This window comes from Copadichromis virginalis, linkage group LG23 (assembly GCF_057382275.1).
Source record: "Copadichromis virginalis isolate Kocher_CV1m ecotype Utaka linkage group LG23, C_Virginalis_male_GT1.1, whole genome shotgun sequence".
NCBI lineage: Eukaryota > Metazoa > Chordata > Actinopteri > Cichliformes > Cichlidae > Copadichromis > Copadichromis virginalis.
In genome coordinates, this window is record NC_140639.1 from 9,295,109 (window position 1) to 9,321,435 (window position 26,327).

Consider the following 26,327-nt stretch of genomic DNA (forward strand, 5'->3'; position numbering starts at 1 on the left):
CTGGCAAAAGGCAAAGGCCTACCTGCACAACATAATTACAAAAACTGCCTTCAGGAATATTTTGAAAGCTTTTTACAGCAGTTTGAATTAATTAAAACTACTAACAAAATATAAAGAAACAAAAAGCTATGATGTTACATCCAAGATGAGTATTTTGTAGCAGAGATAACAACTGAAGTTAAAATGAGGTCATGTAACATTTTATAACCATAATTAGCCAACTTAGTTTGTGGAAAGCATGAATTAAAAGTTGTCTTTTGGGGTAGCAATAGATAATTTCTAACAAAGAATCTAATCTATGTTGGTTGGGTGGAACCTTTTGCTAAAATGCTGCCACCTTGTGGTCAAAGATGTCACCAAATTTCGAAGAAGTCGTTTTTACCAGATTTCAAAAAATTATGTGTTAATTTGTTTGTTTAAAACAACCTAACTCAACCTTTAAAATAAAAAAATAAATTGTAAGGCAGTTAAATCACAAGCCTTGATGTCTGCTGTCTAAACCCTTCTTTGTGGGAAGAAATAGAATAACTCTTCAACTTCTTTAAAAAAGGTTTTTATTTCATATAAAGTTCTGCAGTATTTAAATTTAGAAACAAAAATGATTTACTGTTAGCGTCGATATGACAAGTTATATCATCAGTACAACTCTGACCTGCTCCACTCGTCACACCAACCACAGTCTTGCTACAGTTCCTTGGCAACATATACAACAGTCTCACTCACAAAAATGTTTAACTTTGCTTAATTTAATCCAAGCAGTACGAAACATGGAAAATGCCTTAGATATTATTTAACTTCTTATTTGGTGACAACAATCACAAGAAAAAGAGGCTGAACTGGTTTTGAATAAAATCCTCACCAGTTCTGAAGCTGTGGTTGAGGATGGGACAGAAAGAGAGCACCTGAGAGGACCAGATCTTCACCCACCAAAGAGTCCAACTGAACCAACAACAATGTTAAACACAACAAAGTCTATGCTTTTAATCGTGACAACCCATGTGCGTCTTTCACTCACAGATGTGGACGAAACATTTACTTGATTTTGCAGTAAACTTTGGTTAACAACAACACATGTCTTTTTCCATAATGCACTTTTGAAAGAACACTGGTTAGAAAAGAGTGTCAGGTGCTGATAGTCAAAGTATGAAGTACAGTCTTGAGTGTATTAGTTATACATCATGCAAGTGTGCCTGAAACACTGTTAGATGTGAGGCTGGGACACTTCATGCATAGATCCTTCTGCCGATCGTGTGTGTCACAGGAAGACATCAGATTGCTAGCAGATTGTCAAAGCTGCCAGCAGCTCCATTGCACGAAACATTACTCATCGTTATCTAAAAGAAAGACAACAAAGAAAATCACGACAATTCAACAAAGCAGTTGGACCATTACTCCTAAAAGTAAACAACAGAGGAGGCGAGAGACAATGACAGCATTGTTATAATGAACAACAGAACCAAACATTTAACCTCACCAGGTCACTGGCAGCCATCTGCCAATCTGTACTGGTCTCATATTTGGATCTGTTGCAGCTCATCAGTTTATCTACTGTCTAAAACAAGCTTATCAAGCTTCTCTCTTTTTAAACTGTTTTTAATATGCTGCCCCTCCCAAAGTTTTAAACGCAGTATGAGATGACAATAGTAAGAATATTTGCCCTTTTTGGCAAGAAGAGCCAAAGGGAGGGGGAAAAAAAAGAAGAACTTGAGATTTTGGCACAATTAATAGACTATGCTGCCTTACAACAGTTTGCTCTCTGATTGCTGCTTCAAAAATATATAATTATATCCACCACTGCGTGGATGTAAGCCATAAGATAACAGATCTTGAGACGAGCCCTCAGGGGAGATATCTGACATTTGCATCATCCATCTCTACTTCAGAAGACAGTAAAAATAGAAAACGAACAAACTATCAAACAAAGATGTTCAATTAGAAAATATATCTGAAGCCTGCTCCCATCCTGAGGGATTAACTGCTTTCTATTTCTGCTGTGGCCCCCCAAGTCCGACGACACGCTGAGCACAGAACACGACAAAGAAAACAGAGTTAAGGGTGTCTTTCACATCTGCTCAGTCTCTTCACGACTTGGTGAAGAGACTGAGCAACAACGTGAGAAAAGAGGACAGAATTTTGACACGGCGCTGATGCTGTCGCTGACGAGAACAATGACAAGAAACCTGCTCGGATGTTTGTGGCTCAGAAGGAAAACGGTGTGAAAATTAAAAATTATATGAAAGAAAAAATAAATAAATAAAATGAACCAGGTCCAAGTGAAAAACTAATTTGAACTCTTTTATTGTGTGTCATGTAATAACATTAAAGAATATCATTTTAAATGTTATTTATTTAAATCAGAGACACTGAAAATGATAATATGATAAAACTGTCACTCACCTTCTTGATAAGCGCCATCTGCCATCACTAGATGAAGGATGTTGGGATACAGATGCTGGTGCTCAGTTCCCAGAATGCTTAGGACCAAACTGGAGCCCAGGTCAATATTCTCATCCTCATCTTCATGTATGGCCTTGAGCATCAAAACAACAACAAGTCTCTTCTATCAGTCGTTTGATGTAACGCTTAAAAGGACAGCACAGATGTATATGTTTTAAATATGACTGCATTATTTTGGAGAATCAGTTAATGCAGAGAGAGACTGAACCACCACCCTTGACTGCAGTCCAATCCACCAATACGACACCAATGGTTCCTCCAGTGGATGCTGGGCCCATGCGGATCACTTGGGCTGAACCTTATCCCATAGAGTCTGAGATTCCCCTTGGCTGGCTCCAGGGTGGGGCCTCAAAGCCCCTGATTTAGATGAGGTTTCTTGAATCGTGTCGTTTCTGAATATTACTTATTGTGGCCATACATTTTTCCAATTTTTCCTTGGGAGACACTACCAGCTATGTTCTATAGTTACATTATTGGGGCAAATTTCTCCCAACAACAAAGCTCCTTGGATCACTCAGGCATGCAAAATGTGAACGTGACAATTGATGGAGGGAGACTATGTCTGGTCTTTCACTTGGATGCAGGAAAAGTAGAGCCGAAATGAGTCTGCTGCAAAGGTTTGAGCATCTCGCTCCTCCTTAGGTGAGGTGTTTTTCACACCGGGAGACCTTGGGCAGACCAGCTAGAGAATATGTAATATACGCACCTCCCCCAACTCCCTACAAAAGTAGCTGCTTAGTCGGCTGTCCACACTGGAGAAGATGCACTTTGTCATAAACATAATCTTCAAATCTTGCTCTAAGCGGTTTTACTCACAAGCTATTTTCCTTCTAAAGAACTACACATGCCAACAGCATCACTATGCAAAAGATACAAACCTTAATGACACCCCCTATAAGCTGAGCTGCAGTATTAAAGCAGACATCTCTACAGCTGAAATGTCCAAAACTGGGCACCTCATGCTAAAAACACTCCAGATATAGCACAGCGGTCCAGAGGGAAAAAAAAAAAAGTAAATTTGATTTTGACTTGTATTGTCACTTTAACTGTGAAGTTATATGAACAAACTCCAGATTTCAAAGAGAAATAATGAATATTTCATACCTTAATCTTATTGTAGGCCTCAATGAACTTCTCAAAACCCATCTGCTGCTCCAGGTTGAACCGAAGCTCTTCCAGACGGCTGAAGATGCTGTCATGATGCTCCATCTCTCCGCCCTGCTCTTCTCCGCTGCCATCTGTTGTGGAGCAGAACCAATCACTTCACATAAAAATCTCAAACTTTTGGTCTCGAAAACTATGAAGGTGCTGAAGGAATATAAATATAATCTTTAATTAATATTCTAAGGTCTTAAGCAGTTTCAAACATAAAACAAGCTAAATGTAAAAACTAGAGTTAGGTAATGTTTTAAAGCAACCTGAGTAAAATAGACCGAAACGTCTGAGTCTCTGTGATGTTCTGTCCTTACCCGAATGCCATTCTTCATTGAGCTGCCTGTTATTACTTTGGTTCTCCTCTCCCACACCATTGGTAAGCAATTCCCCTGCCTCCTCATCAGCAGGACTTCCATTTGAGCATTCCTCCTCCTCTTCTTCCTCCTCATCGCCTTCATCATCTTCCTCTTCTTCATCCTCATCTTCATCGTCATCATCGTCTACCGCCATCTGATTGTTGTCCTGATCGATTTCAGCTGCGATCCTGTTGAAAAGCTCCTGGTCTCCGCTCTCAGAAGGGTTTCCATTAAAGTCGCCAGCTCCAACCTCCTCTTGCAGCAGTCTCTCCATGGATGCCCTGATGTCACGCAGATCTTCATCTTCATAAGCACTAAGAAACAGAACAAGGTTTCTTAGAAAACAATAGTTTTCTCTCTAATATTGTAGGGTCATTACCTTAAATATAAAGCTGCTTGCAATAGTTGTCATTGTAACAACTACCTGTCTTTATATAGTTTACAGATACAGGTCATTGTTATTTCTGATTACGCCTATGGAAAAATTAGAACCTAACCTAACTTTGTCTTAAAAATACTACTCATAATCATGAACAGCTGGGCCAGAAAATGTCTTAGGATGTTTTTAGATTTCGTGCTTTTCTTACTCCTCTGTCTCAGACTGGTCATCATCTTTTCCTGCCTCATCCAGGTCCTCAATTTCCAGGTTGTTGTCTGGAGCAACGTTAGCCTCGCCAGTCACTGTAACGTCCTGCTGAGAGCTGAAGAGTCGACTCAGGTCTGGTAGAGAGCATGTCCGCAGCATCTGCGGGCATAAACCAAACACAGTGACAGAATATTCTGAGTGTTTGACTAACACAACTCCAAGTGGAATTCATATGGCACAATAAACAACGGCTTAATATGCAAAGAAGGGGCCAGAATAGGACATGACTCTGTGACAAGATCCTATTCTATGTAGCCATTTTTATATGCATATTAAAAATGTTGAGCTCTGCAGATCTCATTGTCCCTGATGAAGGTCGTGAAAGATAATGGTTGATGGATGCTCGTCCTGTAATATAAGACTCAGCGGAGGTTCAGACTGGGAGATTAATGGATTCATTTCAGCCTTCTCATTAATAAAGAAGACTGAAATCCTACCCAAAATACTGCACAAGCCTCTACATCACACCAGGGAGAAGAGATAAATGTCCTGAAACACCTGATCACTCTTACAGCTAACAATGTCCTGGGTTTAATACTTAAGATAATTAACTTTGGAGCTTCCCTTTATTATGTAACACAATGTCCGTGCACACACACAAAAAAGTGTTATATTCTGCTAGTAATCACCTTGGGGTTGTTGGCATCAAACATGCCTGTAGAAAGACCAATGAGGAGTGCATTCTGGTGTTTGGAGCGTAGAGGTGAGACAGAGCGTGAGCGAGAGGCCAGAGAGGAGGATGATTCATCCATGGAGGACTGGGCTGAGAGGATAGCGAGGGCGGCAGTGCGTCGGTGGGCCGGGGAACACAGTTTCATAAATAGGGGCTCCTCATGCTGAGCTAAACCAGTAGAGAGGAAAAATGGGGGCAGGTTTAATTAAGATAATACTTACCCTGAAAAAAGTAATCTTGGCTCACTACACATTGATCTCACCTGATGGCTCAGGAGCTTTGTCTGCACTCTGCTCAGCCTCTTTGTTGCCTGTTGGTCTTATATCGCCCTCTGCTGGCCTGTAGAAGAAATCCAGCTTAGCTTCACAGACATGCATGTTGCCTTTGTGCATTTATTTATTTAAAGGAGTTTTAAATCATAATAACAAAAAGCTCAATTTTCATTTTGGTATGAAAAATGCAAATTTTGGATTTCATTTAACACTCACATTTGCTGTTGGCCTTCCTGCTCCCAAGCCTGCTGCACACTGTTTGGAGGATGTGAGGCCTGTTTAGGGGTTTCCTCTAAAAACACCGACTCCAAGTCTGCTGGATCTAAAGGAATTTAAGCATCACTGGACTTAGCTGGGGAAAAACAACAAAAATAAAAATTTAAATAAACAGCAAAAGATTGGATCAATATCAGGTACTAACCCTGAGTCTCAGTAACGCTGGTTGGCAGTGTTGGGCTCTCTATTGCAGCAGCCATGGAGATTTCTTGATGTGAGGCCACATCTGTAGCTGTAGGACTCTCAGCCACTACAGGGGGTAACACTTCTTTAGGCATCTTCACAATGCCAGCTTCTGCTGTCATCTGGTTTAATTTAACTGAAAGAAACCAAGAGACAATAATAATAGTACATGACAAGCGCATATTATTTAAAGCAGGACCAAATAAGAAAAATGTAAACATTAAAGGACTCTTCATCTCTCCATGTGTTGAAGTAAATCCAGACATGCTCTTGCAGTACTTTTCTACCTTAACTCACTATTTATGTAGTTTCTCATAAATAAATAAATAAATAAATAAATAAATCTGCAACTTTGGGACAAATACAGGGAAATATTCTCTAAATTTCACATCAAAACTATTCCTGCAGTACCAAGCAAAGTTTTTGGCCTAATTTAGTCAAATTGTTAGAAATATTAAAAAAAACAAAAAATGCCTTTTAATAGTGTAACATGACCTGTTGCTGTTCCTGTGACCACATTAACTCAGAGTCAGGGGAGAAAAAAAAAAATCCCAAAGACATGACATGAGCCCAGAAGCTAACTGAATTTGTTTCATGTTGACACACATAAAAAAAATAAATAAAAATCATCATGAGGTGAGAAACTGTAAGTAAGACTAACCAGGACTAGAAGACTCGTCCTCACATATGGTGAGAGTCTCCAGTGGCTGGGTGAGTGGCTGAAGTTCTGCCTCCTTAAGTACCTTCAGCACCTGAGAGTCTGGACTTGCTCCCCACATCTTCCTGGGAGCATCTTCCTGTAGCACAGCCATCTGTATAACTTCGCCCGCTGTTTGCTCTGAGACAAAAAAATAAAAACAAAACAACAAACAAACAAACAAACAAACAAACCAAAAACAGAAATGGAAAGAGACAGAGAGAGAGTGTAATACTCAGAGAGCAGTTATATGCAAAGCTGTGTGCTTGTTCTGACTCAGCGGGAAAGGACTTACCAATGGTCATGAGGGATGTATCCTCTAGAGTTTGCTGAGCTGCAGAAAGGACAAGTGGAACTCCTGCCTCCCACTTCTTCCTGTCACCACCAGAGGACGGCCTACCATCTGGAGATGCTGAAGTGGCTAATGAGATAACAGAAGGGGAAATTTGGCAAACCTGCCCTTTAGTAGAGAAACCAACAGATCCTGAATAGAAATCAACTGAAGAATTATAATGTCAAAACAAATATATTTCAATTGATCTGTTTCGATACAAGGCACTTATTTGCAGAAATAAACTATATGAAAAACACAACATGATGATAATGGGAAATGTAGCAAGGAGCATAATCTCAAACAAACAAAAGATGAGATTAAAGCAAATCAAAGGTTAGGAGGTTACAGGTGTGATTTTATTGGTAGGCCCCTCAAACAGTAAAGTTTAGCAATGACTTAAACGGAGCAGCAGTTTTAGCTGACATCAAGTGTTCAAGACATTTGCTCTAGAACTGAGGAGCTGAAACACTGAAAGCTGCATTTGTTATTTTGTTGTGATTCCAGTAATAGAGAGTAAACCTGGTCCTAATTGCCTTAAAAGTCTGGATGTTTCATGAAGTATGAATAAATGTGAAATCTAAGTAGGTCCATTTGGTGCTTTGTAAAGCAGTACAAGGATTTTAAAGTAATCCAATTTTTTTAGTGTTAGCATGTTGCATGAGCTGCAGCTGTCTCATTGAATTTTTGACTTATGAAGTCATTGTTATAGTAATCTAACCTGCTTTAGACAGAAATCCTTTATTTTGATTTTAAATGTGGTTGTAGGCCAACTGTAACTTGCGTAATGCTTCTGTCAAAATTTAGGTCACAGTCTGTTTATGCCACGATTTCTAGCTTGACATCATGGTTTCAGACAGGTGTTAACTTTTATTCATACAGGCTAAAAAGGCCAATTTCATTTGTTTTATTTGGTTAAAATTTAAAAGATGAAATGATAAACACACTCACTAAATAGCAAAGATGACAGTTGGTGGTCAGATGTCCACCACATTTTCAACTATGTGCATTTACTGCTTTTTTTAAGAAGACTGAGCCTTTAATGAAGCTTTAGAGTTTGTATATGTGTATTAAACGTTTGTGGGTAAAGAGTTTTATAAACTTTCTTTTTGGGAGGAAAACAAACCTTTTTTTGGCTGTCAATCACATTTGACTGGTGATTCTATACATGCAGTTCTTAAGCTTTGGCTCAGTTACCCTATGTCCAAATCGGGGCTTTCAAAAAACTGCCCAGTCGTTTTATGAAGTTCGCTGCAAGTTGTGAGACTTCTCTCTGTTTGTCAGGGCATGGCACACCACAAAAAAAACAAAACAAAACAAAACATACTGTAATCCTCTTAATTCATCTCTAGTTAGACTCAACTCACTGCTTGCTGTGGCACACGTTTCCTCTAAAGTTTGCTGAGCCACGGGAAGTACAGGTAGCTCTGCTGCTTCCCACTTCTTCCGGTCTTCATTGGAAGAGGGGCGCTTGTCTGTATCAGACTGGTTTTGGGTTGGAGCAGGACTTGATTCTGCTGGGGCCGAAGGAGACTCCTCCACCTCCTCCACTGGGCTTTGAGCTTTAAGGTTCTGGTTAAGTCTGCGCAGAATCTGCTTCTTCTCACTCTGTTACAGAGAAGTGATTGCATAACAGTATTTTTTTTCATTAGAATGAATGACGTTGTTATTTGATTTCATAAATTTTAACAACTAATCACCTCACCTGGATCATGGTTGCAGACTCTGGTTCAGGCAAGCTCTCCTTTAGTGGCGTCATCTGTAAAAAAAAAAAAAAAGCCAAATTCATGTAGCTAATAAATAAATATCCCAAAGTACTGTGAGAGATAGTGTTATACATCAATTATATACTGACTGCTCCAACGTTCTTTAGGGCAGCAGTCATGGATATAGCTGGGGTGGAGGGTTTGGGTGTAGGCAGGGCTGGAGTTTTGGCAGCTGGTTCTGGCTGAGAGGGGCCTGGCTGTGGAAGAGGACTATCAGAGGTAGACGATACTGCTTCTGAGGCCACTATATTTGCTCCCGCCATGCCACCTTTGACCCCTCGTGCTGCAAGCTTCCATAACAGTCAATATGCAAAGTTAGCTTATACTTTAACTAATGCACCAGTAAGGTCACACTAAGACAAGACCGGGATGAACCAAAAACAAATGCTTACATGGTCCTCCCATGCCCTTTTTTCTCTCTCATATGCTTCTCTCCTCTTCTTCTCTAGCTGCTCTTTCAGAAGAGCTGCACGGGCATTAGCTTGTGCCTGCAAAACGGAACAAAACAATGACACGCTTTGATAAATGTTACACATTATTTCTGTCTATTATTATTTTTTATTATATTAACCTCTCTTCTCCCTTTTTTCTCCAGTTACAATTGGCTGGGAAGGCTAAACTGCATGCACACTAATCGAGAGGGTCATCTCTCCTCCACCAGTACAGACCTTTGTCTTTTGCAGTTTTGTTTATTATAAGTTGACTTGGGAATTACCGATGGTCCCGTTTTCATATTTTGCTTGAAGTAGTTTTGTTTCTAAACATTAGTCCAGGAGAAAACATTGATACCGGTGACCCACTGGGTGGTTGTTTCGAAGGTTTAGGGTTAGTCACTATTTTTGCTTAATAAAGCATGTTTTGATCTGTGGAAGTTTTGTGAAATCTCACGTGTTTGGTTACTCTGAGCCGTGGATTTTAGGGGCTGTAGCAATGATCAAAATATGATTACTAAATATAGGGCTGTACAAAATCCAATTATATTTTCCGGTGCTGTTTCAGGACAAAACGACAGCCATGACTTTTTAAGCCTCTTTACAGCAACAAGTTACAGGCAAAGCAGAAAAGGAAGAGGATTACATCATCTTCCTCTTGCTGTCATTTTAATCATTGTTAACGTCTCTGCAAATAAGGTTATCAAATAAACATCGGATATTGGAAAATGCAATTGTTTTTTGCTTCTTCTAGACTCACTTTTAAAGCCTCTATCTTCTTTCTCCTGAGCTCGACCTCCTCACTGGACTCCTGGCTGTCAGAACCATCGCTATCATACTGAAATACACAGGAAGCAACATCAACACCCAGGAGACAAAAATGTCAGCAAAAACTGAAAACCACCTTCATTATTGGCACCCTGTGAAGAGGTGGAATGATGTACCTTCTCTCCTCTGAGTCGAGCTTTGATCTGCTGGCGCTCATTGAAGTTCTGCAAGCGGATCTGTCTGAGCCTTGCCAAGTACTCCTGACAACAAATACAGAAATGTTACATACTGAATGAACACACACAAAGCAGAGAGTACAGTACTGATATTAGCAGACATACAAAAAACAAAACATGCTTTGTTGGGACTTGTACATAAAAAAAAATGTTATACACAAAGGCATCAGCCATTTAGATAAAATAACAAAAAACAAAACAAAACAAAAGACAACACAAATTTACAATCAGCAATGAAGATGTATTCAATTCAGAGCAAAACATTTATGACCAAACTCAAAACTCGGGTGGTTATTTGAAATGAGACAGCAGCCATAACTGGGATAATGGAACACCACACATTGCACAAGGAGTGGCAATGAGTTAGAGCTGCTGGGTTGAACTGTGGGCGGGTCAAAGGGAGCTTTGTGCAGACGTGTGAAACGTGCCAAGCCAGACGTGCTGTGAGTAAGGTGAAGTGTGAGGCTGGGCGTTCAGGCCTTTGCCTCCTACCTCCTCCTCTTTGTTGGGTTTAGACCTCCTGCACCGAACAACACCAGCCCGGCCTCCATAGATTGCTGCCAGGTTTTGCCGAGTACCCTGTTTACCATTTAATTTAACCACACTTTAGGACACGGGCCCTAACAGCTAGCTGCCACAAGATTATGTGTAAGACAAAAATAATAGAAAAGGATAAAAACATTCGCAGGCAGTCGTTTGATTCTCAGTGTGATTTGCAGTCACAGGTCTATAATTGATTCAATCTTGAGACCAGAAATAGAGCTTAATTAAGCTGTTAGAATGAAAACGTTTCTTACTAAATATCAATATCAGTTTTTATTTCTGTTCATATAAATTTCACCAGTATAGTAACAGGTTATCATGCAGTATTTTCATGATGGGGGCTATATACTTATTAGTAGTTATAATATGTACCAGCTGTCCTTCAGCACGGGCTTTGTTGAGCATAGCTTCCCTCCTCCGCTGCAAAAACTCCTCAACTTGAAAGGCTCGCCCAACTGCCATTTGACCGCGCTGCCTGTGAAAAGAACACAGTAATAAATATTCGTACTCAACTTTTACACCGTTGAGAACAACAACACAGCTATGTGACTAGCTGACCTGCTAATATGGGCTTGTTTGGAAACATGCTGCAGCCTGTGGAGTTCTCTCTTGATTAAGTCAGGGTCGAGTCGTCGAGCAGGGCTGTTAGGAAGCACTGTGCCTGCAGCAGCTGGTACACTAGTCAGTACATAAATAGGCAATGTCATTACAAATACTACTTAACACACATAAACAGCCAAAAATAAATAAATAAAATAACCTTACCGAATGGGACTGCAAGGCCCAGCTGAGGAGCTCTCCCTGCTGACATCTTTAGGCGTCGGTCTAGCCATTTGGTCGAGGATTGCATGGTAGTGTTCATAAGAGCTTTTACCTGGGAGAGGAGCTAGAGTAGAACCCTGAACAGCAGCAACATGTGCACCTCTCTTTCCACCTCCTACAAAACACTGAGTATGGAGAACAAAACAATGTCGCAACCCTCGCTGAGGGCATCCTGACATAACTCTTTATATGACAAAAACAAAAAATATATACATTACCTTTCTCTCTGGGCTGCTACCTCCACTAGAACTCAAGACATGCTTCCAGCCTTGTTCTCTCGCTTGGTTTATTCGATTGATCTGTAAGAGATCAAAGGTTCAGATTTAGGTTTAGCTGTACAGAGTGTGTGAACTACAAATGCACTGTGGAGCTCAGATCAATCACCTAGCAGAAGATAAAGAAAATATCCAGACTAAATCCCCCCTCTACTGCTGCCACTGACCTGTAGGCTGTGCTTTGACAACTCATGTGTTAGTTTATCATTTCCTTCATATGAAAATGTTGCCAACATTTAGGAAGCTTAAAACTATAGTACACAAAAAGTTAGGGTCATGGTGGCCATAGCCATAAATTTCTATACATTCAGTGTTCTCAAACTGTGTTCTAGGCCATGGGACGAATATAGAGTGAAACTGAACTGAATTAATACTTTTTGTAAGAATTTTACTTGATTAAAATTTATATTTAATACTTTTTTTTTTAAACTTTGTCCTAAAAAGGATCCCCTTTCCTTCACTAATGAAATAAAAAATAAATAAAAACCACACACCCAAGCTCAGTTAATCACCCACCTTTTCCTTTTCATATCTCTTCATCTGCTCCGCTTTCAACATGAACATCTGAAAGAAAGAAAGACTTTAGTTCGAAAGGTATAAAAACTTTTTGCATGGAGATATAGAAACTAAACAGTATGCTCACCTGCTCTCTCTGTTTCCTTTCTTTCTCGATCATCTCCATCCTCTTCTTTCTGATTCCATCCTATAGAATGAGACAAAACCATTCAAACCCCAAAATAGACATCTTAAAGAAACCCGCCTCAAGGGAAAGAGCCAGCAGGACTGCTCTGTCAGAGGTCAGGTGGGCGAGGAGGAAAAGTTTGGTTAAAAGAGAAAGCTATATCAGGCAGAGCACTCCGAATGTGCCGGGAGCGGACAACAGGTGAAGATGGGGAAGCAAGCGCAATGAGAGGGAGCAAAATTGAAAATGCTAATAAGAAAGGAACTTCACGTGTAAGTGAATGGCGAGAGAGGAAAAAAAAAAAAAAAAAAAGGGGAGCCTATTAGAGAATATAATATGGCGCTCTCAGTGTACCTCGTGTTTTTTCCTCTCTTCTTCCACTTGACTCACTCTTCTCTGGGGGGTTGCTGGGAGAAGGGCCTGAGCAACATATGACACTGGGCTTCAGAGGTAGCCAACATAACATGATGTACCAATAAACACTCACTCACTCACTCACACACACACACACACACACACAAATGGAAGAAGCATTGACAACAAATACAGCATCTGGCATAAGAAGGCAACCCCCCCCTAAAAAAAACCAAACAAAAACAAAACAAACGTCATGACTAAAGATCGGTCATACCAGCTTGTCATCAACAATAACAGCCTACTAACCGGTTTGTGTTTTCCAGCTGGTTTCTTGTCTGCAGGCTTTCTGGCTCCATCTGGGACCTTCCTCACAGTTAAAGGCACTCCGTATTTGGCGGCTGGTTTTGTAATCTTCTGGGCTGAGGCTGATATTATGAGATATCCAGAAGTAATTTAGAAGAAAAACTCAAAAACTAACAAAATTTGTATTTTAGTCAGCCAATGTGCGCACCGCACCGCACCACCCACACACACACACACACACACACACACACACACACACACACACACACACACACACACACACACACACACTAAACAGTGTATTTTCACATCATAATAAAAATCAAAAAGAAATGAGCAGATTATTGTACAAAAGATGCAAAAGTCCAGCATACTTCATTTATCAGTTTTGATTTAAGGTGTTGAGGTCCTCTTTAATGCCATGAATATGTGCCCGACTTGGTGGCTGATTAGTTCTAGAATCTACAAACAAGCTGTAGAAGACAGACCCCTTGTAGTCTTCTTCATGACGAGTTTGCTCACCTGATGGCACCTGTGCCACACCCGATTTAGGCTGCTTGTGAAGAAAAGTATGGCGAAATTCCTGAGCAATGATCTGAAATGAGTAAGAAATTTAATGAGCAATCTACTTTTTGCAAAAAACAAAAAAACAAAACAAAAAAAACCCAAAGAATTAACAATCAGCTGCAGAGTCTACCTGTGGTGTGAGAAACTTCTCAATCCTGCAGGAGAGGAAAGGTTTGTCCAGTATGCTGTTGACTGAGGGTCGCTCTCGAGGGTCGCGTTTAAACAGCTGTGCAAGGAGAGATCGCAGTTCTTGGGAGTAGTGACAAGACACAGGAGGGTACGACCCACGAATTATCTTAAGAACCAAGTTCTTCATGTTGCCAGCCTCAAACTGAGAATAAACAAATGCAAAGGCTCACACAGCTGTAACCACTGCATAGAAATTACTGAAGACAGTTGAACTATATAGGGATTCTTAATGTGGGGACTGTACTGGATTACAGATTAAATTAGGAATTAATATACTGGAAATTAATTTCAGTGTATTATCTAACAGTACATTATCTAACTACAGTTATACATATAGAATATACAGGGAAGAGATCAAAATTAGTATGTGAGAGAACAGTAAATGCTGCATAAAACACCTTAAAATACTGTATAATTATAATTAAACAGCTCACACAGAATACTTACTGCATGCTTAAGAGTGCACATTTCATACAGAACACACCCTAGGGCCCAAATATCACTGCAGCAGGAAGGAAAAGCAAGGAAAATGAGAGGCGAGAACATACAAATGGGTGGGCAGGGATAAGTTCTGGGTTAAGTTTATTATTCATTCAATAAGGTATCAACAGTCAAGTGCATGCCCTTTACTTTCCTTTTATAAACTGAGATGAAAATAAGACTTTATTGACAAGAAAACTCCAGATCATTTAGACTGAGCTAAATTTACTTCACTCATTGTAACTAAAGTGGGTTAAATTGCATGTACACTTAAAATAGTTAAGGAGAAAAATCAATACCAGCTTCCTGCTGTAGATGTAAGCGAGCAAGTTTACTCAATAAAAAGGCGAGGTGATCTCCTTACATTACACTGTAGCCACCACCTAATCCTGCAGACTCAAGATTCAGTGGGGAGACACCTTGTCCCATTGATTACTATTGAATTTGCTTGACAACTAGACACCAATGTAAGATATTCCAGAAGTCCAAGTACCTTTTGTTATTGTATGGTTTATTTTCACAGATCTCTGGTGACAGGTAATATGGTGTTCCTATGCATGTTCTTGCCAGTTCTACAGTGCTGAAAAACAGAAAAATAGCACATTTTAATATTAAAGCTTCAATATTTCAAATAAGCACTGTCTAATGTGCAAAAATACAAACAATGACATAAATCAAAGCAAAAACAGCTGTAAAAAAGGGAAAAAATCAACATCAATAATAAATGCACCTAAGAACCTCAGAACATAATGTATAAATACATAAAACACGTAATACATTATAAGATCAGACATATTTGATTTAACCAAAATATATTTCTGTGTAAGAACAGTTAAAAAGTGTACAAATAACAAACTTCAACAAAATAAACTATAATATTTTTTAAATATAGTAAAACAGAATGTCTTATTACCAGAAATGCAAAGTGTTCTTCAACTTTTAGTCTGGAATCTATGCTTAATGAAAAACTGCAGGGCTATTTAGACAACAGTGTGCATACCTGTTCAGCACCCTTGCAATTCCAAAGTCTCCAAGCTGAACTGTTCCATCTTTTGTCAAAAAGATGTTCTACACAAGCATTATGAGAACACATGTAAATAATCCAATACATGCAAACAAACAACTTATCACTTAAAGGGAATCTTGTGATTTATGAAACAATACCTGTGATTTTATGTCTCTGTGGAGAATTTTTCGATCGTGCACATGCTTGAGCGCTAGGCAGATCTGCACAAACCAATCTAGGATCTCAAAAAGGGAGACTACAGTAAACCATATGTATTGTGATCAGTTTAACCAAATATCTGTATACTGTTTGCACAGTGACTGCCTTGAGTAGTTGCTGGCTTACTTGCGCTTCTGAGAACAGTACCCCTTTCTGAGAGTTGATCTTTTTGAATAGGTCTCCACCCTCGCAGTAGTCCATCACAATATACAGGCAGCCACCCTCTGGGAAAAAAATACAAATAAAATAAAAAAAACTTATAGTATGTAGTTATCACACAGTGCACATTTGATAATAGTTTCTTCACATAAACAGATGAGCTATTTGAATGGCATTAATACCTTCAAAAGATTCCTTATACTGGACGATGTTTGGATGACTCATGTTGGCAAGAACAGCAACTTCCTTCCGAGATTCCTGCCTCTCTTTGCTGGACATCTGTCAAAGTAATGAAGAGGAGAGTAACGAGATGAAGCGCACGCTGAAAAGAACATGCCAAGCTTGTGTAAAAAATATGCACAGAAGCTTACTCCAGATATGCCAATCTCCTTAATGACATATTGGTGTCCATGATCTTTGGATTTGACCAGGATAGCCTTTCCAAATGAACCTTCCCCAATTTTCTTCACCTTTTCGTACTTGTCCATGTTATTGGAATGACTGGCTCCACATGCTGGATCTACAAAGACATCAAGAACATGCTAATGCTATTGCTCGGTGTAACTAGGCTTTAATCGAGGGTTCCGTGACAGAAGCTTTATAAAAGGCAAACATTTGGTAGTCTTAATAATGACAATTGTGCGTCGTCCGGGAAATGTAATGTTAGCTCCATTGTGGACCGCTGTCAGACAGAAAGAGACGGACTGTGATGCTGAGATGCAAGACACAACACAGCTGGTAGCAAAACAGCTAGCGTTCCCGTTACTTAGAAGCTAGAAGAAGATGGGAGCTTCATAAAATATTTACCTTGTGAATGTACAAAACTCTAACTGATATAATATCACCGGCTCACTGTGTAGCCGTATACGTTTCTGTGTGCCTTACCATTAGTCTTTTCTCGCTGCCTTTCTCATAGAGGTTTGGGTACTTGATACTATCCCCGCACTCTCTATCTAACTACGGCTACATTTTTTGTACGTTTTCATTGGTCAGATGTACCAAGACCGAACATTAATTGGTGGACACGACTGTCCATCATCTTTTATTGTGGATGACGCTTACCAGTCTCCGCCCCCAATGACACCGTTGCTGTGGACATTTTCCATAGCAACCGCAAACCAACTGAGAAGCATGGAGAACGTGTAACGTTTGGCGATTAATTTAGTTAAAATGTATTTATTTTTTAGGTACTTCATTTAGTATTTTCATATTATGTATCTAAACCACAGAGCTTCGCTAAATTTAGTAACACACTATCCTCCTAATACCTAACTCTGCCATGGAGGAGCTGCACAAGACAATAAGCAACCAGCAGAACTCCCATCCAAACGCAGTGCACATTATAGCTGGGGACTTCAACCATGCTGATTTAAGGTCAGTATTCCCCAGATTTGAACAGCATATTAAATGTGCAACGAGGGGGGAAAACACATTGGATAAAGCCTGCAGCAACATCCAAAAAGGCTACAGAGCAACCCCTCTACCACATCTAGGTTTGTCAGACCACATGTCCATGCTGTTGATCCCTGCATACACTCCCATTAGGAGAAGAGCCCCCTGGCCAGAAGGTGCATCACATCAGCTGCAGGACTGTTTTGAAAACACGGACTGGAGCGTGTTCGAACATCAGGACCTTGAAGAGCACACAACATCAGTGCTCTCATATATTAACTTCTGTGTCAACAGTGTCACTGTGGACAAACGTCTCCGGGTGTATTCCAACCAGAAACCCTGGATGACTAAAGAGGTCCAGGTCCTGCTGAAGCAACGTGACACCGCTTTTAGATCCGGTGATGGTATGCAGTACAGTGCAGCCAGATCTGAGTTGAAAAGAGGCATCAGAGAGGCCAAGGCAGCGTACAAGAGAAGGATCGAAGACCACTTCAGCACCAAAAACTCACGACAGGTATGGCAGGGAGTTCAGCACTTAACCAACTACAAACCTGGCAATACCACGTTGACTGAGGGTAACGCGGAGCTTGCGGAGGAGCTGAACCACTTCTTCGCACGCTTTGAGGTGAAGGGACCAGAGGCAGCAGCAGCAAAAACATCGGACAGCAGCAGCCCAAGCCTCATAGTGCAGGAATATGAGGTGAGGCGCACACTGAGGGCAGTGAACCCCAGGAAGGCCACCGGACCAGATGGGGTAACCGCAAAGGTCCTAAAAGATTGTGCAGACCAGCTGGCTGGGGTCTTCACTAAGATCTTCAACACTTCACTGTCCCAGTCCTGCATCCCGCCGTGCCTAAAGTCAGCCACAATTGTCCCACTGCCAAAGCGTACTAACATTAGCAGCCTCAACGACTACCGACCAGTTGCTCTAACACCTGTTATAATGACTAATAGTTAAACTGCTGGAAATTGGACTTCCTTCCACCACCTGCCACTGGATCAGAGACTTCCTCTCAGACCGTGTACAGAGAGTTAGAGTGGGGCCTCATCTTTCCTCAGCCCTCAGCCTCAACATCGGCTCTCCACAAGGCTGTGTACTGAGTCCCCTACTGTACACTCTGTACACACATGACTGTGTTAGTTCCCACCCAGACAACACAGTCATCAAGTTTGCAGATGATACCACCGTGGTGGGGCTCATCTCAGGGGGAGATGAGACTGCATACAGAGCTGAAGTTCAGAGGCTGTCAGATTGGTGTGCAGACAACAACCTGGACCTCAATACCACCAAAACAAAAGAACTGGTAGTTGACTTCAGAAGGAGGAAGTCCGAGCTGCAGCCTGTCAGCATCAACGGGGAGTGCGTGGAAAGGGTCTCCAGTTTCAAGTTTCTGGGTGTGCACATAGACACAGACCTCCAATGGAGCTCTAACACCTCTGCGGTCTTAAAGAAGGCCCAACAGCGTCTCCACTTTCTGAGAATCCTCAGAAAAATGGACCTGAAGAAGGAGCTGCTGACCGTCTTCTACCGCTGCTCCATTGAAAGTGTGCTGACGTACTGCATCGGTGTGTGGTTCTACAGCTGCACCACAGCACACAGAAAGGCACTCCAGAGGGTCATCAACATGGCCCAAAAAATCATTGGACATCCTCTTCCCTCTCTGAAGGACCTGTACAGCACTCGCTGTCTCAAGAGGGCACGCAGCATCCTACGGCACTGCACACACCCAGGACACCGGGTGTTTAAGCTGCTGCCGTCTGGCAGGAGGTTCAGGCTGCTGAGGTCCCGAACAAATATACTCAAGGACAGCTTTTACAACAGGGCAATAGCCCTGATCAGTGTAAATAGCTGACCTGACTGGATACCTCCCTGGACTTTTTAGGGGGGAGGTAACAATGTTTAAAACGATAACAATAATATTTATATTTATAACAAGGTGCAATAATAATTAATGTGCAATAATAACTAGTGATGGGTCGTTCGCGAACGAAATGGCTCTTACGGTGTGTTCACACCGAACGCGATGGACGCGAATAGAGCGTCAGGTTTACATGTAAAGTCAATGGAAAGGCGCGATGACGCGCGATTGCGGGTCCCGCGAAAATTCGGAAGCAGATATGTATGGCAAGCCATTAGTGCCAAAATTCGCCACTTTCCTAACCCGTTTGGTTAAGAAATGGCGTAAAAAACGCCGTTTAATTATTCAAAACGCCGAAAAAAACGGCGTTCTGTTCCGACAAACGCCGCTTTTTCCGCCGCTCAGATGGCGCCCTGAACGCACCATCCGAGTGACGTAAAAAGCGGCGTTCAAAGACAGACGGAAACGCCGTTTTTTACGCTACTCGGCACAAAACGCCGTTTTTATGCATCTTTGAACGGCGTTTTTTACGGCGTTCTCTGCCAGCTGTAATGGCGTTTAAAACGGCGTTTTATTGAAATTATGCAGGGCACTCCCCATGGTTCCCTCATCCAATTACTTTCAACTCATTTCACCCAATCAAAGAAGAGGAAGTGCAGACCACACTAATGCATCACCGATTCACCTTGCTGCTAAGTGATTGCCTATTCAGTACCAGTGCTTGTCACAGTATTCACTTGTATTATAATCCCACTATGCATTTTGATGTGTTTAAGGCATGATCGAGCAAACAAACGACAGAATACTTTTTCTGAAACCTTAACTGTGTTACCTGTTATGGCAGCTAACAGGTAATGAGCAGAGCTAGCTCTGCTCATTTCTGAGCTTCTTTCTTATTTTCCTCTTTACTTCTCTTAACCTTTAACTTATGTTTTAGCAATCAGATCCTGCCATCTTGCATTACCGCTTCGTGCTAGTTATGTTGACTTTTCTCTTCTTTTGTCTCCACTTTTTTCACCCGTGTTTGGACACTCGGCGCATGGCTCCTTTGTTTACATTAGGGATCAGCTGTTAGCGCTGCGCCCTGCAGCTGCGCTACCGGCAGACAGACCCTACATCCCCAGTGAGGGAAGAAACGGGGGTGATGTCTCCCGAGGACACCTCACACACCATCTCTCCTTCCTGTAATCACTTTAAATGTGAGATCGCTCCCTGATATGATTGAGGAGCTAATGACGCTAACCCGGTCACAGTGGCAGTATCCCGGCACTGCCCGGTACTCCCTCTGTGAGTAGGCTGCCCGGCTTCCAGCTGCTGCGGGCGGACAAGACGAGAGACAGCGGTGAGAGGAAAGGAGGGGGGCTGGCAGTGTTTGTTAAAGACGGTTGTGGTATCTCTGGGCACATCGCTGTGAAAGAACAACTCTGCAACACAGACATTGCGCTATTAGCCGTTAGCATCCGTGGAGGTAGCCTGTGACTCTCTGTGGTCCGCAGACTGCAAACGCAATCTCCGAGAGCTCTTCTTCTAATATCAGGGGACTTTAATCATGTCTCGCTGGACTCCACACTGCCCACCTTCACCCAGTATGTGACCTGCCCCACCGTAGGCAATAAAACATTGTACTTAATGTATGCCAATGAAAAAGTGGCATACAGTTCATCACCTCCCCCTGCCCAGGGAAGATCCGATCGTAACCGAGTGCGTCTTGTCCCTGTGTGCAGCCCTTACTGTGCAGGGAGCCACTAATCACCCACGCAGTGCAGAGATGGTCCGCGGAGGGCATATAAATAAATAATAAAAGCAAGTAAATGACAGTATGCTCTTTTTTTCTTTTCGAAATAAGTGGAGACATTAACTTTGATCAAAATTCTTTCCCCCGCCATCTCCCTCCTAAGTGGTTAAACTGTCACACTGCTAGACTGCAACTGCACTCTTTGGTATCAACTTCTGTAATCCTGTAATTTCTGTGTAAAAGAATTAGATTGTGTATTATATTGTTAGTTTATACACCTGTGTGCGTGTGTATTTATGTATGTCCATACACATATATGGATTGTGTTTTACTTTTTTGTGCTTGAAAGACGCCCTCAAATGGAACCAAATTCCTTGTATGTGTTTGCGCATATACTTTTCCAATAAATGCGATTCTGATTGAGATATTTCCCTCTGTATGGCACACACGAGTAAATTAAGTAGAAAAAATGTCATGTGTATAGCCTCTTTTAAAATTGTTTGTTTTTAGGCTTGTAGAGATGACAGTAGGCAAGCAGACAAGTTTCCTGAGGTTGGGCTGAATGAACCTATAACAGAGATAAACCTAAACAAGCAGAAGGAACTTTAGCTAAATATATTTTCACGTACAGCCAAATGACTGTAATAAAGTAGGTAAGCCGTGACCATAGAAAAAGCAAAGCAATCACTGGATATACTGTCCAAATTGCTACACACTTTTTAAGCATCGTTCACCAACAAACTGAGTCTAACAAATCATTTTCTTTACTTTGGTAATTACAGTTATTGCCTTATGTATAAAATATAATTTTAATACCAGTGTTCATTATCTTGATGTGATTCTTTTTTTTTTTTTTACAAAAAAGCTTTACAGCCTCTTACATAATTCTACCACAATTACATAATTGATTTTTAACCAGGTTATAGTGAAAGGCCAGGTGCCAATCTCAGAGTTAACGAGAGCTTAAAGTCAGTTTGTTAAAACTGCTTTGTTCTCGAAACCAGTAAAATTAATTCGTAACTTTTAATTCTGAGTTGAGATTGATTCTTCAGTTCTTGGTTTGAGAACAATGAGGGTAAATTCATTTAACCTTTTACCTTGACTTAAGCACATAATTGTACTACATAGCCCTCGTCAATGGAACCCAATACCAGTATTTGACAGTAACAGGTAAGCCTTAAATTTAATTTTTAAATAGACAAGACACCATGAGAACTGACATTACAATATTTCATTTTACAAAAGTCAGTGTCTTTTAGTTCAAAGTTTGTCTGGCATCTCTTGTACATCTTGAAAATAAATTAAAAAAACAAAAACCACTCTATGCAGTGTACTATAATTGAACATAAACAACAATCTTTCAAAAGAATATTTCTAGATGAATTGTCATTTGAACTATTTCCTGGAAACTTTCTGAACACCACTTATTTTGCATAGCTTGATGCATGAATACCCTAGTTGTCTTAACTGGACTATAAATATAACTATATACACAATGAACAGTCATTTGTAAAAACACCTTTAAAATGTAAAATCTTTAAGAAGCCTGAGTGCCAGGAGCAATCCCCTTTAAGAACATTTACAATAAGAACTTCATCCCAAAAGCCCACAGGTTTTAACCACAGCTTCCCAGCATCAGTTCATGTATGCAGCTACACCTTTCCAAATCCCAGGGATCCTTTTAAGGCATCATTCATAAGATCTTTGAATTGATCTTCATCTGCAACACCTCTTGGGAGATACAGGGATAAGCTGCACGTTGATGTGTACGGGATACGCCGCATCCCTGACTCCTGATCGTAGAAGTCTATGTTGCAGGACTGTGGGAACCCCAGTGGTGGAAGTAAGTCAGCCCCAGTTATAAAGACGAGGAGCTCTTCAAATGTGTGGTCCACCTCTCGCTCTGTTAAAATACATACAAGTGTTAAATAAGGTGTGCAATGTGTAGATTTATAATCAGTTACACTGACTGCATAGTAGAACAGTTGCGTTAATGACTATTTTGGAGTCAAAAACAGGTTGTTAGGCAAAACAATTATTGCAAAGCATTGTATTATAAAAAAAAAAATAAAATTACTCAAAGCAATCCTGCCCTGCTAAGACAGGAAATTAATTTTGTCCTCCGAGTCAGACCTATATGTCAAGGACTGTTTATGCAATGTGTATTTTTTTTTAAGAAGTTATTCATTCTGTCCTTGCAAGAGTACACTGGCTTTCTAGTGATGTCACATTTGCGTGGGTGTTGTCATTGCACCACTCGATTACTCTAGGACACTAATATACAGGAGGTTTCGTTATAGTCAATGTAATACCTGAAGGTTCTTGTAGTTAGGCAGTGCATCTAATTAACAAATGACCTTTGTCTCAAAGGGAGACAAGTTTCAAATTGTGTTATTCTATCTTAAACACTGCAAAAACACTGGGGGTGATCGTGGCTCAAGAGTTGGGAGTTCGTCTTGTAATCGGAAGGTTGCCGGTTCGAGCCCCGGCTCGGACACTCTCGGTCGTTGTGTCCTTGGGCGAGACACTTCACCCGTTGCCTACTGGTGGTGGTCAGAGGGCCCGGTGGCGCCAGTGTCCGGTAGCCTCGCCTCTGTCAGTGTGGCTGTGGCTACAATGTAGCTGCCATCACCAGTGTGTGAATGTGTGGATGACTGCTTTAGTAAAGCGCTATACAAATACAGGCCATTTACCATTTACTTAATTCTCAGATGTGCTAATACAATTGAATCATAAATTTTACCATATTTTAAATACAAGTATGTAATATAACTATTTAATATTTTAGTGTTAGAAGTTTTCGGTCATGTAATAAAATTAATGTTTTACCAGAAATCACAATGAAAATCAAATTACATCCTATCTATCAGTCTAAACAAGCAAGATCTGGTAGAGATGACAGAGGATAAAAGAAATAATCTTCCAAAAATATTTGTTGTAGGTGGTTTCCTTTCAAATACCTCACCTAAAAAGGTAAAATAATCAAAAACTTCCTCATATGCTCTAAGAAGGGGTGGATTTTGCAAAGTGCTAAGGTTTTATTGCACCCAAGTGTTGTTTCGATTTAGTTGTCTGTATTTTGTATTGTGGACACTGTATTTAACATGAAATGCCTGAAGCAATTCAAACAGAAACAAGACATGTGTTGTATTCTATGTACTCACCCTGAATGGCCATAAGCCACCATTCCCACTGAAAGATGGTTGCTTCCTCTTCTTCACGTCTGTTACTTCCAGCTGGACTCCATCCAATGGTGAAGAGATGCTGGAAGCTGTTCCTTGTAAGTTTATTTCCTGCATTTGTAAATACAGGAAGGAACTGCTTCCAGCATCTCTTCACCATTTGCCAGAACCGACCACACGAGTCCATACCGGCAACAAACTGCTGAATCATGCTGGCAACCCTGTTGACCACAGATTGTACTCTCAATTCATACAACATAGCAAAATTGTGAAACAAAAAAAAAAGTTTTGTCAATTTAAACACCACCTTAACTGCAATACAGATATAAACTCAGCAGATTGAGGATTTGTTTAAGTGTTAACTATTAGGGGGGGAACACAATGGGAAGACGAGCACTGACTAGGAAAGTACTTTGTAATTTTCTAACAAATTCTCACCTGTGAAACGCAAAATGAGATACAATCTCGCCCCTTATCCTCGGTCATACCAGCTTGTCATCAACAATAACAGCCTACTAACCGGTTTGTGTTTTCCAGCTGGTTTCTTGTCTGCAGGCTTTCTGGCTCCATCTGGGACCTTCCTCACAGTTAAAGGCACTCCGTATTTGGCGGCTGGTTTTGTAATCTTCTGGGCTGAGGCTGATATTATGAGATATCCAGAAGTAATTTAGAAGAAAAACTCAAAAACTAACAAAATTTGTATTTTAGTCAGCCAATGTGCGCACCGCACCCCACACACACAATAAACAGTGTATTTTCACATCATAATAAAAATCAAAAAGAAATGAGCAGATTATTGTACAAAAGATGCAAAAGTCCAGCATACTTCATTTATCAGTTTTGATTTAAGGTGTTGAGGTCCTCTTTAATGCCATGAATATGTGCCCGACTTGGTGGCTGATTAGTTCTAGAATCTACAAACAAGCTGTAGAAGACAGACCCCTTGTAGTCTTCTTCATGACGAGTTTGCTCACCTGATGGCACCTGTGCCACACCCGATTTAGGCTGCTTGTGAAGAAAAGTATGGCGAAATTCCTGAGCAATGATCTGAAATGAGTAAGAAATTTAATGAGCAATCTACTTTTTGCAAAAAAAAAAAAAACAAAAAAAACCCAAAGAATTAACAATCAGCTGCAGAGTCTACCTGTGGTGTGAGAAACTTCTCAATCCTGCAGGAGAGGAAAGGTTTGTCCAGTATGCTGTTGACTGAGGGTGTCACAGTCTGGCGAGGGCAGACTGTATGAATTGAAAAAGAACCCAAAACGCAGACGCCAAGGAACAGGGAACAGAACTTGAAATGTTAACAAAAGGCGAGCCGTTTAATAAGGCTAGTAGAAGAGGTACAAACAAAGGGCAAGGCAAACTGAAGCAAAATTAACACAAACCTAAACTGGGGAATCTAAACAAGCAATAAGAAAAACCTAGGCAAGAAACTTGGAAGCATGGCATGGGAAACATGGCGTGGACAACAGGCGACCTGACAATCACACACTGAAAACAGAGGACTTAAATACACAGGAGGTGATTAGGGGAAGTGGGAACACATGGAGGAACAGCTGAGGGTAATAAAGCAGGACGAGGCAAGGGAAGCAAAACTAGAAACACTCACATGAGACATGGACCTTCAAAGTAAAACAGGAAACACACTGACTGAATTCTAAACATGCAAACTTAACAGCAACTGGGGAGACAGAATATAGGAACCTGAAATATGGTACAAAACCATCACAGTGGACATAACATGGAACACAGGGAAGCCATATGACGAAGCCAAAGAGCAAAACCTAAGATAACCATAACTGAGATCTAGGGAAACACGAAACAGTACCACAAAGGACTCAAAACATAATCCATAATATAAAAACACGAGATCTCTCCAAAATGAAACAGGAACTTGAGAGGCAGACATAACAACATAAGACAACAGACATGAAACACACGAAGGGCAAGGGAGATTTAACATAGTTGGAACACGAGGGGGAAATAATAAGAACTAGAAACACTTAGGCATGATAACAAATAAACTTAGGAAACCTGATAAGCTTAAACATACACTATGAACATCAAAAGAACTGAAACTCAAAACACTGGGTCATAAGACCCAGGACCGTGACAGAGGGTCGCTCTCGAGGGTCGCGTTTAAACAGCTGTGCAAGGAGAGATCGCAGTTCTTGGGAGTAGTGACAAGACACAGGAGGGTACGACCCACGAATTATCTTAAGAACCAAGTTCTTCATGTTGCCAGCCTCAAACTGAGAATAAACAAATGCAAAGGCTCACACAGCTGTAACCACTGCATAGAAATTACTG

At 40.8% G+C, this 26,327-nt stretch overlaps 1 protein-coding gene and 2 long non-coding RNA genes across 7 annotated transcripts; 1 reads left to right on the forward strand and 2 right to left on the reverse strand.

The window, feature by feature from the left end:
* Positions 1-537: 537 nt before the first annotated feature.
* Positions 538-24,686, reverse strand: nek1 (NIMA-related kinase 1). Of its 5 annotated transcripts, none has more exons than XM_085449772.1 (36): positions 24,538-24,686; positions 16,221-16,369; positions 16,032-16,128; positions 15,817-15,914; positions 15,630-15,713; positions 15,466-15,533; positions 14,959-15,045; positions 14,433-14,487; positions 13,927-14,127; positions 13,752-13,824; positions 13,233-13,351; positions 12,924-12,989; positions 12,531-12,590; positions 12,404-12,451; positions 11,831-11,911; positions 11,556-11,737; positions 11,349-11,468; positions 11,163-11,265; positions 10,740-10,826; positions 10,188-10,271; positions 10,004-10,081; positions 9,205-9,300; positions 8,902-9,102; positions 8,752-8,805; positions 8,414-8,654; positions 7,011-7,136; positions 6,680-6,856; positions 5,981-6,154; positions 5,776-5,881; positions 5,550-5,626; positions 5,244-5,455; positions 4,556-4,713; positions 3,927-4,282; positions 3,562-3,695; positions 2,398-2,530; positions 538-1,334 (listed from the first exon to the last, which is right to left on the reverse strand). In XM_085449772.1, the coding sequence occupies exons 2-36, from the start codon at positions 16,335-16,337 to the stop codon at positions 1,321-1,323; spliced, it is 4,167 nt and encodes a 1,388-aa protein (XP_085305898.1). In that variant the 5' UTR covers positions 16,338-16,369; positions 24,538-24,686; the 3' UTR covers positions 538-1,320. The 5 variants fall into 5 exon arrangements, with proteins under 5 accessions (XP_085305898.1, XP_085305897.1, XP_085305894.1 ...); XM_085449771.1 differs by lacking the exon at positions 24,538-24,686 and adding an exon at positions 16,735-16,792 and having other exon boundaries at positions 8,902-9,009; XM_085449768.1 differs by lacking the exon at positions 24,538-24,686 and adding an exon at positions 16,735-16,792.
* Positions 19,549-21,258, forward strand: LOC146680268 (uncharacterized). The gene is made up of 2 exons (XR_014918066.1): positions 19,549-19,951; positions 20,162-21,258. It is a non-coding gene; the product is annotated as an uncharacterized LOC146680268 (long non-coding RNA).
* A 336-nt stretch (positions 24,687-25,022) lies between the features above and the next one.
* LOC146680269 (uncharacterized) lies at positions 25,023-26,082 on the reverse strand. The gene is made up of 2 exons (XR_014918269.1): positions 25,162-26,082; positions 25,023-25,064 (listed from the first exon to the last, which is right to left on the reverse strand). It is a non-coding gene; the product is annotated as an uncharacterized LOC146680269 (long non-coding RNA).
* Positions 26,083-26,327: the final 245 nt, after the last annotated feature.

Coding starts and splice junctions, on each gene's coding strand:
- nek1 (XM_085449772.1), bottom strand. CDS start 16,337: ATGGACAAGTACGAAAAGGTGAAGAAAATTGGGGAAGGTTCATTTGGA. Junction 15,714..15,816: donor TACTGTTCTCAGAAGCGCAA/GTAAGCCAGCAA, acceptor TCCCTTTTTGAG/ATCCTAGATTGGTTTGTGCA. Junction 2,531..3,561: donor AGGCCTACAATAAGATTAAG/GTATGAAATATT, acceptor TTGATGCTCAAG/GCCATACATGAAGATGAGGA.